The following is a 21,572-nucleotide window of genomic DNA, read 5'->3' on the forward strand; positions in this document are numbered from 1 at the left end:
CAGGCCCTTGGGGTGCTGCAGGGGGGAGAGGATGGCAAGGCTCAGTGTCTTTTTCCTGTGGCACCTTTATCAGAGCCTACCCATGCAGCAGCAAACCACCTGCACTGGCGTTTGTGTGTGGTCAGCTCTGCCTTGGGAAGCAGTGCGTTACTGGTTTTGTGATACTGTGTCATTTTCCCTGTTTGTTCTGGCACTAGCAGTTGGGTGTGTTGGGATACCAAGCCCTCAGGGTCCCAGCCACTGAGCTGCAAAGAAACCTTCAGAATACTGCTATATGAGGCCTGGCTGCTTCTGTGCCAGCAGCACACAGGTGCTGATCCCCACAGGGCCGCAAAGCTCAGGCGGGTGGGAGGAGTATGGGGCTGTGCTGCTGCCTCTGAGGAAAGAGAGAGCTGTGGTGCAGAGCCCACTGCTCTGGGAGCACCCTGAGGCACAGTAAGTCAGGGGGCTACAGCTAGAAGAGTTCTCTTGGACATCAGCCTGGTCTTGCAGCTATTTTCCAATGTCTTCCCCAGTGACTAGGGCAGCTTTCTAATACAGGCAAGTGGGGGCTGGGCCGTGAGGCTGCACACCAGCCCCAGTGCTTAGCAGGGGTGTCCAAACACTGGGGAGGCTGAGCTTGGCACATCCCACATGGTTACTGCCTTTCTCTGCCTAGCACAGTGCTTGTTGGGCCGTGCCATCCGAAGCTGTAAGCGATATCTCCTGCGCTGGAAATCTGCGTTTCACTGCAGCGTGGAAAATACACAGTTAGGACAACGAGAAGTTCAGTCGTTTAGTATTTTATTAAAGAGGAAATATACACGCCTCTCCCTGGCAGAGTGGAGCTACTGGCTCAGGGCATCTCTTACAACACGCCTGCGCAGTGTTTGTGCAAACAAAAGAAACCACGTTTCTGTGGAGCGTGTTTCTGAACTGGGGTGTGATGGAGCACAGTGAGAACCCCGCCACCATGCTGGCTGCTGGAACACCTCCACAACTAGCCCTGTCCCACACCAGGCTGCTCCTCTCACGTTTCACCGCAGAAAGAAGAGGCAGCTTATTGTGCTTGACGTCTGAACAAATCCTGGGTAGGAGACACTCACAGCTTGTGAATATTGCTAATTACTTACAGTTAATGTATCCTGACGACAGTGATATGAAACTGCGAGACCACAGGATCTTATGGGAAGTCTTGGTCATCAACGGCCAACTCCGTTTCCTTGCACACACAGCAGGTGCCCTCCTGCCTGCAGAGCGAGGCGTGCTCTGCCCAGTACCGAGGGTCCTGCTGCCCCTGCCTGTGCTCGGTGCCTGCAGTGGCCGAGGAGCTCCTGGCCTCTGAAATAGCCCTGCTGCTGCTGCGATGTGGCTCCAGGAAGGGCCTCCCCTGGGCAGGAAGCTCAGACACCAGAGCGAGCATCTGCAGCTCTCCACTCAGATTACAAGTGAGAGATTAAATATGAATAAATGCTGTAGGTTTATATATAATGCTTTCTTCTACCTTATGAAATGTGCCTCGGTGGTCAAAAAAAGATGCTAAAACGTTATTAGAAACCTTAGTTAGCCAGGAAGGACAACCCTGCCCTTAAGAAATAAATAAAACCTACTTAGTTCTACTACAGCCTTTGCTTAAATGCCCTCGGAAAAACAGAACACTTTGTAAGTGCCTTGTGAGAATGCATCTGTCCATGCAATGGCCCAAGTTCCTGGTTTAACAAGCATTGCACTTTTTATAGAAGTCATCAAAACTATAAAACCTATTATTTTTGTCCGAAAGTGTTCGTCTAAAAAGTACAGCATTACTTTATAACCATTTATGGTAAACTCCTAGCACACGAGCATGTGCACAGACACACACTGCTGCCTAAACATTTTCTAAAGATACCGATTACAAAGTGTATAAAATTAGTAATACGTTGTCAGGATACAGTGAGAGATGAGCCACCCTATAACACCGACTATATCTAGTATCAACCACTAAACTGTACACGTTTATACAGCCTTATGTTCACCAGTGACTTGTGAAACGTAAACAGCAAATACACAAAGCAGTTCAGTAACGCCGTTGAAGAACAGTCGTTACTGACTCCAACTGACTCAAGCTGACTGAAATCTTCTGAGAAAGACGTTTGTGTTTCATCCAGGGGGCTGAAGCCAGCCCTCCGGCAGAACGGCTCTTCCTCCTCAGCTCTTTGGGGAGGGCTCTGTTGAAAACCTGCTCTGGAACTGAGCGAGCCGAAGCCCCCTCGCCCAGCTAGGATGACCCTAGGCGGTACTGCGACCAGCACTGCCGAGTGCATGGGCTTCCTCCCACGGCCGCCTCCGTGCCGTCCCCAAGCTCTGCCAGCACAGTGGTGTGGCTCAAATGTTTTGTTTTTAATCTTTGTTTTTCTTCAGGCAAATGCGGGCCCTGAGGCCGTTTGGTCCTGAGTGCACGTTTCTGGCACAACCAGCGCGGCGCGGGAGGAAGCAGCAGGCGAAGCTAGGGGTGGGTTTTGCATGTTTGGAGGTAGTCGCTGCCCTTCGCCTTCATTTGACACCCCGGTCTAGAATGGTATTGGTACTGCTGCGCTTCCTCCCTGCCTGCTCCCCCTCCTGCTGAGCTGCAGAAGCCAGATCCCCTTCCAAAGATCCAGGCAGAGAAAGGAGCAGCCGGACCCGGGCAACAGGTGACCCTCAGGAGCAACAGCTGCCTTTCCAGGAGATTTCAGAGCTGGACCTAACTCAGCAGATGCTCGGTGCATAGCCTGGAGAAGTTGGAGGCACTTTGTGCATTCTCTTGCTTGCCATACCAACCCACTGGAAGAGTGGCACCAACAGCATTCAAGAAGGGTCACACCAGCGCTAGAAAAAAGCATGGACCACGCGGAAGGCCAGAGACAGAAAAAGCCTCTTGTCGCTGCGCTTCGCATAGTTCCGTATAAGAAATAAGGACAACTTGGTTTTGCTGCTCACAGGCGTGCTGCACCAGCTCACCCTCTGTGCTTTCAAGGCCCCCAGCAAACATCCCGCCTGCTGAAAACATGCTGAGTGGCACATCTTCGTATGGGAAGTAGCGTATCGTGTAACCCAGACCAAGAAAAAGGCCTTTTTTTTTTTCAGCTATAAAAGTCTTAAGATTTATCACTAGCTTACGTGCAGACGTGGGAGATCTGATCAGGCTGAGAACACGTTAAAATTGCTCAGGCTGCTGCTATTTCACCAATCTGCAAGTCCCGTGACTGCGCTCCTGTGAGGAATCTGAAAGATCAAGTGCACTGGAAAAAAGGGATTGTCAGAAAAAAACAGAAAATAGAAAGACTACAAAAGCAACGTTACTGAGTGGGAACTGGACTGATCTGGACACACCAACTCGCCGGCTCACACAGTGGTTTCTATAGTCTCAATCACTTCCATTTCACACTGCGAGGGCGACAAGAGCGGGCACTCGTCTGGTTCCCAGCTGCTATCTGGGCTGTAGTCTTCTTCTGAGCTTAGCTCGGCCACCCCCTCCGTGTCCTCATCGCATGACTCCATGTAGTGAACCCCCACCGCATTGATCCCGGAGTCCTCAGAGCTGGAAGGGGATGAGCAGTGATCTGTTTTTGGTGTATTGCTCTCTTTTGTGATTAAGGCATTGCGAACAGAGACCTCCTCGGGCTTTGTCTTGTGGGGCACGGGGGGAGGCTGCCTCTGCACATAGCACATCTTGCCGTTGATGCATTTCACACGGTAATTGTCAATGAAGAGGTCTGCGATTGTGCAGAACTGCGGGGAGTCGGGGGGCAGCGGGGGCTGGAAGACAGGAGCGAACTTGAGGAAGTGTTCTGTGAGTGAGACGGAGATCTGGATTGTGTTCGTAGACTCCCGAGGGCGGACAGGTATCTCGGTGCTGGGAAGCTGCTCTACGGGCGTCATGGGCTGGTAGACATATTTACCTGTGGGGAAGACAAAAAGCAGCGTTTAAGGACTTATCTTTAAATTCGGAAAGAAACCGATAAGGTGATGCTCGCCCCTGGCAGTCAGTAATAGCCAGCAGTTCCTTCAGCTGGCAGCTGCTCTGTTTTCAATGGCCTCAAGGTGTTGGTTAGTTCTCTCCTGTTACAGGCTCTCTGATGCTTAACACTGCAGGTGACCGGGACTTCTCCCAGCCTGATCCCGCTTCTCTCTCTGTCCTCGCTTCTAAGACATCTGTAGGACATCTACAGCTGGAAAATTGATGCCGGGGGTGCAACTGCACGGCTGAGAAGTGGCACAGACAGCAGTTCTGCATGTGTCCCTTCCTAGGGGAAAGAAAACCGGAGACGCTCAGCAGCCTTTCTTTTTCTCACACCAAACACAGAGCAGTTCTACCAGACATCTTTGGCACAATGATCTGCATTTCTGTTACTACTATTCTGCTTAACGGCGAGTCTCACCGAGTGCATTTCCATCTTCTCTCTTTTTTTTTTTTTCTGAGGGCTAAGCTGTATTTTTCTGTATTATAAAACAGAATTAACGTGACCGCAACTGGAATTTTAAGACAGAAAACAAGGGAATTCCCATGCCATAGAAATGCCTTTGCCATTTTGATTATCTAGTTAAGTAATAAGAAAAATAGGATTATGTTGGCTATGCGGAGCTGAACCAAGTGTGAACCGAAGAGCACAGCTGAAAATCTCTACTGAAAGAAATAAACACGAGAGCAGAAAATCAGTACTTTGTTAGGAAAAACTGAGAAACCCGAGGCTATGCCGAAGACTGGAAAGTGCTGTGTTTTATTTGCATGAAGGCCCTGAAAAATTCATGTCTCCCCAGGGGGTTCATGCACTATGAAAGCACAAATTTCCAGAAGACTTGCGAGTGGTGGGACTCAGAAGTGTTTTGATGCAGGAGTTACGATACTGCAAATACCACTTTGCAAAGGCAGAAGAGACATCAAAGTGATGAAGGACTGTTTTGATGCTTGAAGCTCTCCAGGTAAGGAGCAGAAAGGCACCACAGGAATGGATGTGGCCGTGCTGCGCTGAGGAGCCACAGGTTTCTGCCACATGTTTTTCTGGTCCAGGCTCAGAGGCAGGTGCAGCCTTTCTCCCTCAAATTGCCCATTCCTTCTGAAAATCAAAGCAGTGATTGCTTCTGCTCAGGGCACTGAGCACAGCCCAGATCAGAAACGGGAGGAAGGGCTCGCTGCCCCTCTCCTCTGCTTGGGTGTCCTTCACAGGCACTAACTGCAATAAATTCTCAGCCAGCATGGCACTGGCCATGGGATGGGCTAAGACATCCCCTCTCTTGGCTGGAGCAGCCTCTGGGGTGTTCATCTGCTTTGCCAGTCCCAATGAGCCAGGGCCCACACGCATGCTGTGCTTTGCCAGCCAAGCCCTGGTACGTCACCAGGGGAAACATCAAGCACAGGAAAAGGCTCTTCCACCCCTGCTGTGCCTGGTGTGCTGCAAGGAAAACAGCCTGTTCGAAAGCAGGCTGCACTCCCCAACTGGGACTTCCCAACCTCCATTGTCCAAGGAAAGTGCTGGGGAGCACTGGAGCGTGAGAGAGGCACAGTGTGAGGCTGGCAGATGCAGAGAGCAGGACCAGGGGAAGGAGCACCAGGCACATTGAAAAGGAAGAACACCCTGATCGTGCAGCAGGAGAGAACAGCCACCAGGCAGCCTCAGGAAGCAATGAGAATGCTGCAGTAAGTGGGCATGGGAAGAAAACATTTGGTGAATAGATCTGACCAGCTTCACTCAAATACCTCATCAAGCAGTCTTCTCCTAGGAGCTGGAAGTACAACTGTCAGAGCTGCTGGAAAAGCTCAGTGAAAATAAAAATGCTATGTTTTATTCCTCCTATGTGAGTGTGTGGCTGGATGGTAGTTAGGAAACGCACAGCCACCCTCCCCACTTGCCACCTAGTTAACATACCCCAGCCTCAGCTCGCTGTGTCCTGGAGGAATTTAGTGCTACCATCAAATGTCTCTGCACTTAGAACGGAGCTCTTACTCCTGCAGAGCACTCTGGAGCAGCAGCACAGCTATTTCTGCACTGGCAGTTGCTGAGGGATGTGGGCTTGGTTGCATTTTTCAATCCTTGTCCAGCACAGCTTCTTTGGGATGACTCTGCCCTACAGCCCAGCTAACAGCAGCCGCCTGCAGCTCCCCGTGGCTGTCTGCAGAAAGCCTTCCTGCACATCAGTTAGCATTAAGCATGCCGCTGCCTTGCAAAGCAACACCATCAACTGATTAGCATGCTGCTAACTGGAATGGTGTCCCACAAAATCCAGCTCACGGAAGCTGGAATGTAGCCTAGATGTGATCAATATCCCCTTGTCTGAAACCACGGTGCTGTATTTATTGATATATCTGGGCCACTTCTGTGCAGGCTTCACTTCCCTTCCATGGACAACCAATGGTAAGACACTACTGAAAAAGCATTTTTCAGCTTCTGTTTGAGGTGTCCAAGCAAGGTGTTAGCAAATATTTTAATGGGACGAAGAAAAAATGTTTCTGTACAAGAATACTATAATTTTCTACCTAACACAGCCTCCACATGCTGGCAAGGGCTGGGGGATGTTGGGAGAGCTGTAGGGGAACTGCCAGGTCAGGACTTGCTCCATCACGGAGCACCTGGTGAAAGGGTGCAGCTGCCCAGGGAGCACAAGCAGATGATGTGCACCTGTGCTCCCCAGGTGGCCAGAAGGGCTGCACCCAGTGTGGAACCCCCTGGGCTCATACAAGAGCCAACCGTGGTGCATCTTGAGCTCTGGCAGCTCGGTGCCATGACCACCAACTGCCCATGGAACCAGTTCCAGTGCCCAGATACCCTCTCAGTGAAGAAACTCTTCCTGAACCTGCCCCTCCCCTGACACAGCTCCGTGCTGCCCCAGGAGAGCAGAGCCCAGCGCTGCTCCCTGTGAGGAGCTGCAGCCGCCATGATGCCTCCCCTCAGCTCCTCTGCTCTGGACCCAGCAACCTAAGGGGCCCCAATGCTTTTCACACACCTTCCCTTCCAGACCCTTCCCCATCTTTGTAGCCCTCCTCTGGACACCAACTAATGGTTGTGTGTCCTATTTGTACTGTGGTGCCCAAGCCTGAATCTCATTTGCCTGGATCTCTGCAAGGCCTCTGCAAGGCCTCTTCTCCCTTGATGGAGCCAACAGCTCTTCCCCATTTAGTACCTTCAGCAGACTTGCTCAGAACACCTTCCAGCCCTACATCCAAGTCACTGATGAAAACATTAAGGAGGACTGGCCCTAAAATGGAGCCCTGGAGAGCCCTGCTAGTGACCAGCCTGCAGCCTGATGGAACCCTGCTAACTACAACGCTCTGGGACTGACCCATCAGACAACAGCTCATGCATCACTTTCTGTGTTTACTTAGCAATTTGTCCAGAAGGATGCTGTGAGAAAACAGTATCAAAAGCAGAACCCCCTCCCCCCGCCCCCAAAATAACATCAACTGGTTTCCCTTGGTCAAATACAGCTAGATGGGTGTGGTTTTTGTTTTTTTTGTTTTTTTTTTTAAGGAAGATGGTTAGATGAGAAGAGGAAGAAATTTGCTGCCCAGCTGTGTTAGGTGCAGGATGCATATGCACCTCAAGTGCTTTCCCTCTCGCCACTTGTCATGGGAGCACCACTGGCTAGGATTTTCTCTGGCAAACTGGCATCTCGTAAATACAGCAGCTCCCATTCCAAGGTCCTGTTTACAGCTGTAGTCTGTCCGGTTCAGGAGAACAGCAAACTGATCACACATGCATGGAAAGCAAGGCCCTGACTACGTTCAAACTTCAGCTCTGTTTGCAGCCACGCTGACAAGGCAAGGCAAAGCGATGGCTGAATGGGAAGGCTGGCAGCAGGGAGCAGAGCTGTTTGTTCTGTCACTGCAGCAGCATGGGGCAGTTGGCTGTGTGTTTCAAAACCGACGTGCTAGCACTAATTTCAGGGTAGAATCCACCAGCGGCCAGCCTACCAACAGAGGATTTGTGTGACCTTATGTTGGCTAAAAGCATTTCCTCACATTTCAAGGACAACTACTGCCAGGGTAAGGCAGAAATCGCCCAAGAGGGAGAAGGAAATTTTCTATGTAAACTGACTTTCTGCATTTCTGGGGGGATTCTGTTATAAATTTCTTAAGTTTCAGTTAATTTTAAGACAAAGTCTGTTTATTTTAGATTAAACTTCTGCTTTCTGAAGACGATCAGTTAGCTCTCCAAGGGGTGCTGGTGCTCACAGCTGGACCTGTCAGGCCGGATCACGGACAAAGCTGCAGTAACAGCATCATTTATAACTCCTTACCCTACATAATGGACGGAAATGCATCAACCATGATGAAAATGCTATGAAAAATTTATGCAGAAACTTAAAAATAAGCCTGCCCACCCACTCCAGCATGCGTGATTGGCAGAGATGTCTTTTGAACAGAGAATTATCCAAACGCACAAATCCCTGCCTCCTTTTATGATGCATTTTGGGCTGATAAAAGTCCTCCTGAAATAAACAGAAACATTTTTGCTGACTTTAAGCGGCTGGCAAAAATCCACAATGAAATAATATTTTGAGCACCTATTCTGACACACTCCTTCTAGTACCGTGGCATGTTATTCATTGCAGGTTTATTTCCACTGAGCCAGTTGGAGAACTCTGGACTGAGCTCTGCTGATGGCTGCTCCTGTAAATTACAGTGTTTTGCACAAATACAGATGCCAGACAGGCACTGCTTCACAACTTGTTTCCTGGGTCATTTGCTACATCTGCCTACGCGGAAAATGGTATTTTGGTGAAGGAAAAATACTGCATGTGCTGAACATGTTGGGTTTTGTCCAAAAAAAACCCTGAATATCAGAGTTTAGCGAGAAGCAGTTTGCAGAAGTTTGGGAAGACCTTCAGTGCTGTGCTGTCTGGAACTGAGTGAGTGCTGCAGTTCTATCAACACAGCACAGTGCTATGGGGAAGCGACACCTGGTTTGGGTCCCGGGTGCAGAACATGACGTGCATGAAGCCAGGCTCTGCCAGAAGTGTTTTCATGGTGAGTCTCAATCAACTGTGACAGCCATGTGTTAATGACCACTATAATGAAGCAGATGGCAGGCACACAGCATACCTGTTTACCACCACTGAAATTGCCTTTGCCACTGCTTGTGCTTTCTGCTGCTCCGTACTCACGCTGCCTTACTCTGCACAAACACTTTTCACCTCTTTGCCTAATGCTAATTGCACAGTGACAGCAGCTTGTGCACAACTAAAAAGAGTGATTGTTTCTCCATTTCTTAATTATTCAACTGCTGTGGAAGCCTAAAAACCAACTCTCTTGGAGAATTAAGACACAAAAGCCCAGTCAACCGCAAAGCAACCACTCCAGGCATGGCCAAGGAGCTAAATCCTGGGCAGTGCTTCCCTCCCTGCTTGCTGACCTCCAGCACGAGCTCTATGGAGCTGAAGGCTCTGCTACAAGGGACAAAGCTCAAGCAAACTCGTGTCACTTGGGAAACCTCCTATCCCCCCAGAGCACGCCTGCTTCCATAAAAATTATATACGTAAAGTCTCTTTGCAGTATCAATTCCCAGAGCTATGTGGTGGATTGGTTGGAAGATGGATTATAGTGTCTCCTGCATGTGAATAAGGGCCCTTAGAAGTAAGCCATGAGGTCATCTCCCTCTGATTTTTTGCTAATTGAGCAGTCTGCATGCATCATCACTGAACAGACACAGCAGTAATTTCCGTGGCTAATACAAAATAACTTAACCATGAAATAAGCAGAGGTGCTGCTTAAATATTTCATCGCCCCTTCCCTTTGTCCCAGCCTTCTCGTTTCCCTCTGACACTAACGTGCCTGACATGGGAAAAGAAAAATTAAGGAAATCTACCTTTGAGCAGTGAGATTTCCCATAAAGCCACCACTGTCACCCTCTCAAAATGATACCTCTTTCAGCTCACTTACTCACCAAAAACCCACAGGGCTAATGAGGACCTGCCACCTGTATACTACTTAACTAAGGAGAAACTGGCTCAGGTTAACCCGTGCAGCTCAGGACCTGCTGCCATGCCTCAGAGTCAGCTGAGCACTAAGGCACCTAGCTGAGGTGTGCTGGAGGAAAATGGACTCTGACCACAGACATCTCAGTGCATGATTCTGCTTGGCTCTACACCTTCATGATGGTCCCAGCGAAGTTCAGGTGCAAAGGCAGCAGGGAGTCCTGCTTCTGCCATGCTGGGCCTTGCCAAAGACATCAGCTGATGTGGGAGAGAAGTCAGCCCCGCTACGAACAACATCAGTGGATGAGATTCTTCTTACATACCGCACAGCTCTGAAGGCGTGAAGGCAAAGCAGGCATTCCTAAGGCAAGTGTCACAGGAGAAACCGGAGTGGAGGATTGCAGTGTTAGTGCAAGGAGAGCTCACACCCCTGCGTACAGGGAAAGCCCTGGAGATCAGCCTTTCAGACAGTGGCCTTCCTCTTAGCAGAAGATGGAGAACTGAGATGGAACGCTGCTTCCCAGCCCTGCAGCTGCCACAGGGACAAATCGACTGCCTCCTTCCTTCCTTCTCTGCCTACTTACATGCACGGCTTGGGACAAAAATACCTCTGCAAACCACGATGGGCCTCACCATAAATCCTCACCAAGACCTTTAACAGTTCCAAATTACACTTTGCTTAGGGCGCAGTTAATAGCTTTTGCAGAGAGATGAGAACAAATGGAAGGGAAAACCTGGAGTATGTTTACAGATGTCACACGAAAAAACACTGCTAACCCAGTTTCCATTTCTTTCTATCAGATGAACAGCTGGTGGGTTGTACCTCGCAGAGCAGAGGCGTGCGTCGGGAGCGTGAGACATGGACGGAGCCATCAGGAGAGGAGACAACTATTTCAGGACGTTTAGCACTGTCAGATCTACAGTACAAGCCCAAGCAGAGCTGAACTGTGCTATTGGGGGCTGCAACGAAGCATAACTAAAATGCTTGTCAACACTGAAAGATCCTCATACGTGACGGTATGGAACGCTTGAAGACAAGTGATACTTTTGCTCTGCGCTTTTTCCCAGCAAACTGAGAAAGCGGAGAGATTGTTCAAATAGATTTCTAATGGGGAGAAGACAGAGCACACAAGACGCTTCCAGATGGAAGGCACAGTGACAGATCACAAGGGATAGGGGCCAGCTCTACAAAGGCCCTCCCCTTACCCCAACCTCGGAGGTCAGGCAGTAGGATGCACCACCAGGAGCAAGCAGCCTCTCTTCACACCTGCACCACAGCACTGTGTGATCTGTCCCATTCCCAGCCTCAACCAGAGGCAGAAAAGAGCCAGCCCGGCGCTGCTGCTTCACAGTGGCTCCCCAGCAGTGACTCTGTATGGTTGCCAACTCCCTTCTCACATGAAGGAGAGGTGTTCCCTCTGATTGCTGTATGGTGAGAGACAGCTGTGACAGCCCTTGACTTGATGAGCTGTAAGCTTTTCACAGAAATCCAAGAAAGGGGAAAAATAAGAAGGTTTTTTTCTTCCTCGTAATATGTGTTTTGATGCCCTTTTGTCTTGATTTGTTTTAAATACAAAAAAAAAAAAAAAAAGAAATCATGATTTTACATGCTGTGAGTGTTTCAGGGTTCTCTTCACAGTTTCACTCAATAGCAGGTTAACTCTTCAATGCAAATAGAGCCTGGAGCTTCCTTCTACCATCTCTGCTCCTTCATTTCTTACATGGATTTACCAGACTTAAAGAAATAGCAGCACTGGATTTAGAAATGTTTCAGGCAGCCATAAGCCCTCTTAAAGGAGTCATATCCCCGTAAGGATGGCAGCTGAGCAGCAGCCATCACTATCTGAGCTCTGAACCCAACCACGTTTGCCATCCAACAGCCCTTTGCAAAGCTGCTTTGCGACGAGGAGCAGCCTCTTTTTGCACATCTCTGAGAGATTCTATCCCCCAACTGATGCTGGATATTTGTTAAATTCAGTGCAGAAAATGGCAAGAGATGGCTTAGTGTTACATGTTTATTTTACAAAACCATCCCTGTGTACCATCTGCTCGAGATTCAGCATCCCATCATTTTCATGCAGACGGTGTGCTGATATGGTAACAGAGAAGGATAACCACAGCTCGGCGTCGAACGCTACCCCCAAAGAATGAAGGCATTTCCTGCTGCAGAGAAATACAGGCAGTGCAGACAAGCTACTGCCTTCCAGGTGCACAGCACAGTCTGCAGATGGTGCTCCCACAGGCACGTCTATGAGATGGCAATGTTTTCCCTGCAAATCCTGCAAATAAACGAGCAGAACAGCTCAATGGGCCCTGAAGGGCAAGTCCTCTCCAAAGGACCACGCAAGACCCGCACTCTGCACCCATAGGAGGGAACGGATGGCTGAGGCAGGGGGCTGCTTTCATAGCTTGGAATAGCTGCATCTTGATGGCTACAGTCCGCTTTCCTGGTGGGCTGACAGGAGAAACAATGGCATATGTGATGTGTGGCACGAGTGCCACTACCTTCCTGTTGTCAGACTACAGGGTCTCCTGCTGACACATCATCTGTGCTGGAGCCTTGCAGATCGTGAGCCTTCTGAGCCTGACAAACACATTCTTCATTTTCATTGATGGGAAGGGCGTCTTTATCACCAATACAGGCCATCCTTTTAACCTCGTTCTGTTGTTTCTTCTAGTGCTTACCTAGGCACGTTTCCACTCGTACTTCATTCGATCTAATCTTCGTATTTCTATTTACAAGGCTCAACAAAACCCATTCTGGAGAATCTGAAGGACTGCTCTCCCTGCACACACCCAAAATAGGTCACCACTCAGAGCTGATGCATGCAGGTGTTGGTGCCAGCCCTTCCCCCAGAGGAGCCTGGGATCCAGCAATGCTCTACAAGAAAATACGAAAACCCAAGTGACCGCAGGGGAGGAGGAGGAGTGCCACCACGTCACACAGTGCTGCTGCAGAAGGGCTCAGAGCAGCTGGACAGTGTGGGTGGGAGCAAGCTCAGCACTCATTGCTGCAGCACGGTTAAGGGAATGCTGGCAAAGGGGTAAGAGCATCATTCTGAGCTCCACACCATAGGGAGGTCCCACAGCAAGCACCAGCTGGGAACGCTGAGGGCTGATGGCATAGGGCAGGAGGAGCAGAGAACAAGGTGTCTCCTTTTGTCTGCCCAGCTACTGACAGCTTCATGCCAGTGGACTGTGGGAAGGCTAAAAGAAACACAGCTCCGAATCAGCAAAGGCACTGAAATCCACACAATGCCACACAAGAAGAAGAATGAAGCAGCTGAAATGGCTGCAGGTGCGCTGCACGAAGCAGAAGGAGGGAAGACAGCAGGGTATGCACTGACTGGGCACAGAGGGAAATGTTTCAGGGTCGGGTGCAGGCGCCCAGGTAAAGCAGCAGCTCTGGCAGCACATGTGTGGGCTCTCAGGCTCTGCAGCCATCAGTGAGAAGAGGAACACAAATGTAAGCTCTTGTTAAAAGTGTTTTACAACATAGGTTATATATAAATTCCAACTGTTGCGTTGCCTAAATTAAAGTATGAGTATATTAAAAACAAGGTGCAGTTGCCAAGCAATCAGATTTCACTTTTGCAGTAGGTCTCTGACTTCCAACTACGTGAATATACCAAACTATTGGCAAAAACATCTCTAAACTGCACCAACTGCCCTTCCTGAATTCTGTGATCAGTCACTATATAAAAATTGCTTATTGGAACAATCAGTCATCATGAAAGCACATTCTGTATTTTAAGGACAGATAATCCACAGAGGTGCTGGAATAAAAACCACAGCACACTACAGCATGGCCACTTCATATACAGACAAAATGAGACTAGATGGAAACCAATCTACTGTCCATCAGCTCCTGGCATCGCTACAGGCTTATGTCATCCACCAGCAGCTAAGCCCACAACCACCAATTTGGAACATTTTAGCATGTTTGTGAGTAAAGCACTTCATTTTATTTTATCTTTTTTGTCCTTCACAGAAACAACAGTTCCTGGTATAGACCTACCAATGTGCAGAACTCAGTTAACAAAGCTTGAAGTGACTCACGAGTGCGAGGCAGCTTCAGGTAAACTGAGAGGCATTACATAAAACACAGCAAGGTGTCCATTCTGTGCTGGTTCCAGCAATGCGTGCAGTGACAAAACGTGCTTGTGTTGTGCCAGGGAAGCCGAGGCCCCATGCCAGGCACCTGAAGCACTCCTCAGTGCTCCCAGCAAACCCAGGCACACAGTCAGACCTGCAGGGTGGGAAGCAGGAAGGTGACAACCTCGTGACTCAGCTTGTAATAGGGCAACGCGAGGATATGACCACGGGCTGCAGTGAAGGTATGTGAAACCTCCATCAGTACCCAGGAGAGCGCAGTCAGAAGGCACAGGAGCGATAGGCTTTTGCATTTGGACACTTGAAGTAGACGCGCTTACGGAATCAAGCAGGAAAATCGATTTCCTCAGCAGCAGAGTTCAGGAAGGAAGCCATGCATTTGCAGGGACACTGTAGCACCCACACACATTTCATCTCTGAGCTGTTACTCAGCAGTGAAAAAAGTGCCTGCGGCCTCTTCCCAGAATGAAGACCCAAGAGCAGAAGCAGAGGCTCAGCCTTCCTCACCAGCCCTTTTGGGAACACCCTGAGTTCACAGCCACGCCAGCTGATGGGACAGAGTGATGATAAAACCTTCCCCTCTGAGGTACTTCCTTATGCTGCACACAGCCACCGCCCCCTGGTTTCAGGCTGGTCCTCGGCAGGCTTCATGCAAGCAGCAACTTAACCCTTTGCACACTTACAGCAGAGAGCTGCCATTTATCCACGGCTCTCCCAGGCTCTCAGACATCGTTTTTTGTGAATCACTCTCAGAGGGATGCATTGTGAAACACAGCTTTGTTGTCATGCAGGGCAAGCAGGAGGTCCTGGCTGAGGGAAGGTGTGCAGGGATACAAGGCCCCTTTCTCTCAGGGCTTCTGGAGAAAGAAATGCAATGATTCCTATCCAGTCCTCTATGAGGCACCGAAGAATTAGTCCTAGAAGATGTGCTCAGAGCAAGTAACTTAAATTCAAAGCTTTTCTTGTGGTCTGTTCCCGTTAGGTGTTTTTGTTAATAATAATAAGGAAGGAACAGGCATGCCTCTAGACATAGCTCTGCACTAGAGCAAGGAATATGGAATGAATGGCAACAGGTTCTTCCAAAGGCACTGGTGTTTCTATGGGGTGTGATGAAATCTACACGTCTGTGTTCTCCTTCCAAGACACAGCATTAACAGTCTATTCAAACTGTGATTTGGGGATTAGAACTGAACGTGATTCAGACCCAGAAGAGTGAGCCCACACAACTGCAGGTAGCTGTTTACCCCTAGAGTTACACATCAGAGTATTTTAAGCTGACATTCTTTCCTTCGTTGTGTACAGCTTAGTGAAATGAAGCTAGAATATCATAGGTCTTTCAAATACAGGTGAAGAGAAGATCTTGCACAGCCACAGGCAGCAAATCCTCATTAAAAGTGTTTTCCATTACCAGCTGACAAATCCACCTTTGGGCGAGCGTAGCCTGGTGCTCAGCCTAATGCCTTGCTCACGCATGAGTATTTTGTCCAGATCCACAGACTTAACCTGGATGAATGTTTAAATCCTTCTCGCAGCAAACACGATAGAAAAATGCTTATTTCCTCTCGGATTTGTAATCGTTCTCCCACCAAAGCAAAGCATTTTGCAGAGAACACCCAGCCCCAGAGTTTCCAGCCCAACCACTCCACTCCAACTCAGGGCTTTTCCACCAAGACAAGAGTGTGAGATACCCCAAACAGAGTCTCATCAATTAAAACACACGCAGTTACAGATCCTTTTCCATGTTTATCCAACAAAGCAGTCCTCGGGATGCTGTGGTGACTGTGTTGAAAAACAGGCTTTTGGTAGCTGAGAATTTGCTCTATCAAATAGTGTTAATGCGCTCTTTGTATCGGCTGACATACATCAGGCACTGTTATCCTATTGCCTTCTTGGACGTGGCAAAACATCTCAGGGCCACCAAAACCACTGCTAAGAAATCATAAAAACAAAGCAAACCTTTCGGAAGTTGCAATGGACACAACTCTACAGAGCACCCAGGGCTGCATCTGCCTCCATAACACAGAGACACCAAGAGAAGCTGTCTGGCAGGCAGACCCAAATTCTCTTCCAACTCCCAAGCTCTGCAACAGCGCACTTGAATGCCTTCAATAAACACTTCAGCTCTCTTACCAGTGCTCCGTTACGGGAAACAAAGGCTGCCTTGCTGATTCCCTGCTTATGGCTCTCACTGGCGGACTGAGGTCTGAACAATTACATGGGCTCCAATGATTGCTGGAGCCCCTGCTGACAGCTTCTGGCACTCTGGACGTGGGAGAGACACTGTGGAGACACAATTTGGGTGCAGGCAGCTGCCTGCCTGCTGCTCACACTGCTATGGAGTGGGGGAATACCGGCACCTGACACGCAAAGCCAGGATGTGCACACTGCCAGGGGACGGGTAGGAGATGCTACGTGACATACACAACCACTGCTGTCCCCGTGGAGAGCCGTAATTGAGGCTGGCCTTCACTGAGAGCCGTCAACAGTTTTGTGAGATGGAAAGTTAATGTTTCTACCTAAAAATGCTGTAAAATAGAAATTTTACACTGCTATTTTGAGCAGTGAAGAATGTAAGAAGCAAATACGGGCTCGGAGTACACCCAGGTGCAGTGAATGTACACTGATGTGCTTTGCTCCACGGCAGCAGCTGTGGGAGGCCGATAACCACCGCTCACAGCCCAAGCAGTGCGAGGGACCATGCGGACCCAAAGGCTCGGCTGGCTTGTCCTGCCCTGGGGAATACAGACACCCACACAGCAGGCACCGAGGAAGCAATGCAGCTCTGAAAGCAAGGAGAAACCCTGCCCTCCCTGTCACAGCCGGGCAGGAAACGTCAGCACGCTCCAATTCTTTGTGCCCAGAACACGTGCCAAAATCTGAGCGGTCCTTCTTCCCAAAACCACGCAGGAAACATATGCCCTTCTCGGCGTGCCACACGCTGCAGAAGCCCATTTTCTCCCTCTGGCTGAGGAGCAGCAGCATCTCTTGCCAAGGCTCGTGCAAAAAGCGGCAGGTCAGGAGCTAAGCTGAGGGCTAACAGTGCCACCGTTACGTGCTGCACACCGGGGAGCAGGAAGCTATTCCAGGGCACACCTGCACACCTCATGCACCACACAGCAACGTGTGATGGGGGGTGGAACATAACATTTATTTGCTGCATCAGTTGTTCAGTGTAAGATACGCGCGAGGTTTTGGGTAAGTAAAGATCTGCTTTTTTGGGTGCTGAACCCGGGCGAGACAGCGACTGCTCATCTGCATCACTCTTACAGTGATTTATTATCTCTTGGTATAACTGCTGAGCGGTGAGCACTGTGGATTCACAACGTTCTGTCGATCAGAGCAACACGGCGTACTGAGAGCTGTTTAACACTCTGCAGAATGCTCAGAGAAAGAATGAACAGTTGCGAGAGTTACAACAGAATTCCCTACTTTTGCACCGGCCAGGAGAGAAGCCAATGCTGTACTCACACCAAGTGCGAGGCTTTCTCCGCTGAGGTAATCTTTAGGAAGGGAAATAAGAAATCACAGCCCAAGCACAGCAGCCAGGGAAGATGTGACCCCACACATCTGACCCCTGACAGAAGCGGGCAGCACGATACGCACAGCGTGGGGTAATGGCAGCAGCACAAACCAACCTGCGGTGGAAATCCCAAGGTGAGGGAAGGCAGGCAGGCCCCTTGCTGCACACCCACCTCGTTGTGTGCTGTCTCTTACCCCGGAGGAAGTTGATCTGAGCGATTCAAGCCTCTCAACCTGCATCTAAAGAGCAGCATGCCACAAGGCTGTCAGAGGGGCGGAGAGCAGGTGAACCGCAGGCTGTCAGCCTGGCAAGGGCTGAAAGGGCAGAGTATGAGTAAGGCCGATGCCGACCTGAAATAAAACCCAGGCCCAAATCAAGAGTCGTACAGGTACAACACGTGGGGCTCCTGGAGATGTTCAGACGCACTGAGCAGCCCGTGATCTCGCCCACCAGCTATCACGGCCATTTTATGGGCAGACAAACACCGGAGGTAAAGAGAAAGCTTAAAGGACTGCTTGCTTCAGAGTGAGCCAACACAAATGGCTTTGGGGAATTCAGACTAGGTTTTTTCCTCAATTATTACTGCCATAGCCAAGTGGCTCTGCAGTGCTAAATTGCTTCTGTCACTGAAGTAAGCAGATGTGATCCCGAATACACATGAGGAGGCAATCTACTGATCCTGGCGGAGGTGAGTTCTTGTCATCTTTCAGTGTAAGTGCACTTGTGCACTTTAACGGAGCTGACATTCTCCAGCACCTTGGACGCCAATGGAAAATAACACTTCAAGGGCCATTTTAATTGACACAGTGCTTCCTGTACCTCAACGCAGCTCTTAGGAGTCGCAGTAAAGCACTTGCAAGAACCCTCTGAGGATTCCTAAGTCAGTATTACAGCACTGTGTTTATGGAAGATAACTTCCGATACTGTTTAATTACATCTCTGACCTCTATATAATTCTCCATTATAGCACTCATTCTTACCCCTTTTAAGTCCAACTCCAGCCAATCTGCAAGAGCAAGATACAAAGAGATGCTCGACTCTGGAATTTGCATTAGAAAATGAGGAGCAGGAAGGCAGCATTCTTCCCAGCTCTCAAATTAAACAGGAAAATGTGGTGTGTGACTTCTTCCATTGGCAAGCCCAGTTCCGTGGGACAAATGCAGTTCAAAGTTTCCTCGGCTGTACAGAGAGGAATGAAGACAAAAGTTCGTACTTCTTACCGAAGTTATGATTGCTTTTAGTTCTTACGGCTGCTGGGTGGCATCTCAAGAAAACGTCCTTCCAGGAGGGAATCAGCTCTGTGTCACTGCGGAGACACATCAGTCCAAGCCCTCCTTAAAGGCCTTCAATGGATGTGATTCCTCACCTTCTATTCTGTTCCCTCACTTCATTTTTCTTCCTACTTAAACAACATTTTCTAATACTCCCAAACCCAAAGCTTTCCTTGCCACAGATAAGTGACAACTGGTGACCTTCCAAGAACACAGCCTTCTTTTCTAGGCTTCACAAAGCCCATCTCCCCTCCCTCGCTCGGTTCTTTCACAGCCCAAGCAACTACTTTGCTTCCGTAAATCTCTTCTGTGCTGATCACTATGGCCTCCTACAGAACATCCCCACTTCTACAGCTTCCTGGCAGTGCAACACTCCAAACTAAACCCATCAGTCTGGTTTCATCATTACTGAGCTGGAGAGACTAATTGAATTGCATGCTTGCAATGCTCCGGCTAATGCATCCCCAGTGAAGTGAAGGCTTGGGTTCTGTTTTTGGATTTTCTACCACAAAGGCCTCCTGCTGATGACGCATATTCAGTCCGTGATCCATCTTAATCCCCAGATCCCTCACTGCACTGTCACTGCTCCATGCTCCAGCTCTGCACCTGGCTCTCCCTCCCCAGGACCATCCCCAGCCAATATCACACAGCATCTCCAGTTTGCAAACACCATTTGGAGCTCAGATCCCGTCCTCCAGAGCGCTCACGAGCACAAAGAACCAAAGCCACAGAAATGCTGGAAAAGAAGAACATGTCTGGATCACAACTCGAGGGCCACTGTCTCACGGGTGCAACGTCACTACCAAGGCATGGCATCGCCGTGCAACAGGTAACCGTGTCAACCCCATCACGGTGCCTGCTGTCACCATGTGCTGCTCACATCGGGGCACTGGCAGAGAACACAGCAGTTCCGACCTGGGCCCTAAACCAGGGTGACATTCTAAAGCGTGCATTTGAGTAGAAGAGAAGCTCCCATCCAAATAAGAAGCGTCCTTTCAGGAAGACCCTTTTCCCCATTGAGCCAAATCTGGGATCCATGTTTCCAGCTCCAAAGGGAGATGCTGACAGAAGGAGAGCAGGATGCCAGGAGCCAACGGACACCTCCAGCACTCTCAGCCCTCGCAGAGCTTCGCCCCAAAGCCACCCGCAGGGCTCAAAGCACCGCAGACCCGGCACGAGCCCCGGGCCCCACTGCCCACCTCCCCACCTCCTGCAGCCACGCTGCCGGCCAAGCCCTCTCCTCGAGGAGAGCGACGATTAATTGCTCATCACCCTGTGCCCGGCCAGCCCCAGCCTCCATGATCGCACACATCTGGAGGACAGACGTTAAAGTTGTCCGGCTGCTCTTCCACGCGGTCGGCCCGGCACTGGATGGCGGAGCAGCGGCAACCCGCCCTACCCCGCGCCGGCTGCAACTCGCATATTCCTGCAGAACAGCGGCAGACTCCCGAAGGATGCCGTGCGAACCGCTTCCTCCCACCCCAAGGACGACCGCGCGGGGAAGAAGCGCCGTGCAGAGGCAGCTGCCAGCGCCGCGAGCGGCTCTCCCCGCGCCCCACGCCGCTGCAGGAGCCGTACCCGCAGCGCCCGCCGCGGGGCTCCCACCGCTCCGCACCGCAGCGCTCAGCCCGCGGCCCCCGGGACAGAACGGGACAGAACGGGACGGGACGGGACGGGGCGGCGGCCGCCGCGCAGCGCGGAGCCGCTACGACCGTCCGGACCTCCGGGACCGCGCGCTCGCTCACTCACAGTGGCACCATCCCAGGTGGCAGCACCAGTGCAGGCGGAAGCAGCGGCCGTGGCTGTGCGTGGCGCAGAGCGAGAGCCCGTCGCACGGCTGGAAGTCGGGTCTGCCCGCGCAGCTGCGGGCCAGCGCCTGAGCCTCGTCCAGCTTCTCGCTCTTGGCCGCCGCCGCCCCGCTCATGGCGCCGCCGCTCCGCCCGCAGCCCCCGCGCCGCAGCGGCCAGGAGGAGGAGGAGGAGGAGGAGGAGATGAGGAGGAGGAGGAAAAGGCGCCGAGCCGCAGCGGGGACCGCCCGCCCGCCCAGCGCCGCGGGGGGCAGCGCCGCGGGCAAGGCCCGGCCGCCCGCCCCGACGGCTCCGCCCCGCCCCGGCTCCGGAGGGCGGCCGCCGCCGCCGTTCCCCCGCCGCTCTTCGGCACCGCCCGGCGCTCCCGAGGGCCGAGAGCGGCGGTCCGGCGAGGGGCGCGGCGCAGGTGCCCTTGTGCGGGGCGGGGGCTCGGCGGATGGCGGGACTGAGCCGCGCCGAGGTGCTGCAGTGCCGGCGGCGCACTCGTGGGGAGCGCTGCGAGCGGCCCCGGAGCGGCCCCGACCGCAGCGGCGCGGCCGGCGGTGGCCCCGGAGCGCGTCCAGAGAAGGGCGAGGAAGCTGGGAAGGGTCGGGCTGAGCGAGCTGGGGTGGGCCGGACTGCAGAAGAGGAGGATCAGGGGAGACCTCACGGCTCTCTGCAACTCCTTGAGAGGACGTTGTGGCGAGGTGGGGGTCGGCCTCCGCTCCCGGCTGACAGCGACAGGACGAGAGGCTGTAGTATAATTTCGGTTAATAAAGATGTGGAAGTGCACTGCTATTTTCCAACACGCACAACTTCGGATCGAAATTGAAACTGGCTGTTTATCGGTGGCCGTGCTGTTTGGCTTCATAAGGGCAGTGGTACCCCGGCTTCCCTGTCAAGTTTGAAATTAAATAGTGCTTTTATTGCCCCTCTGGTCGGTACGAGGAGAGCTGAAGTCAGCCTTCTGCT

The 21,572-nt window shown here is 51.1% G+C and overlaps 1 protein-coding gene across 2 annotated transcripts; it reads right to left on the reverse strand.

Moving 5' to 3' along the window:
• Positions 1–766: 766 nt before the first annotated feature.
• C3orf70 (chromosome 3 open reading frame 70) lies at positions 767–20,757 on the reverse strand. Of its 2 annotated transcripts, none has more exons than XM_015277166.4 (2): positions 20,563–20,757; positions 767–3,899 (listed from the first exon to the last, which is right to left on the reverse strand). In XM_015277166.4, exons 1-2 carry the CDS (start codon positions 20,735–20,737, stop codon positions 3,343–3,345), a joined length of 732 nt encoding a protein of 243 aa, XP_015132652.1. In that variant the 5' UTR covers positions 20,738–20,757; the 3' UTR covers positions 767–3,342. The 2 variants fall into 2 exon arrangements, with proteins under 2 accessions (XP_015132652.1, XP_040562099.1); XM_040706165.2 differs by lacking the exon at positions 20,563–20,757 and adding an exon at positions 18,763–19,409.
• Positions 20,758–21,572: the final 815 nt, after the last annotated feature.

This window comes from Gallus gallus, chromosome 9 (genome assembly GCF_016699485.2).
Source record: "Gallus gallus isolate bGalGal1 chromosome 9, bGalGal1.mat.broiler.GRCg7b, whole genome shotgun sequence".
In the NCBI taxonomy this organism is placed as follows: Eukaryota; Metazoa; Chordata; class Aves; order Galliformes; family Phasianidae; genus Gallus; species Gallus gallus.

Coding starts and splice junctions, on each gene's coding strand:
- C3orf70 (XM_015277166.4), bottom strand. CDS start 20,737: ATGAGCGGGGCGGCGGCGGCCAAGAGCGAGAAGCTGGACGAGGCTCAG. Junction 3,900..20,562: donor CCACCTGGGATGGTGCCACT/GTGAGTGAGCGA, acceptor TCTTCCCCACAG/GTAAATATGTCTACCAGCCC.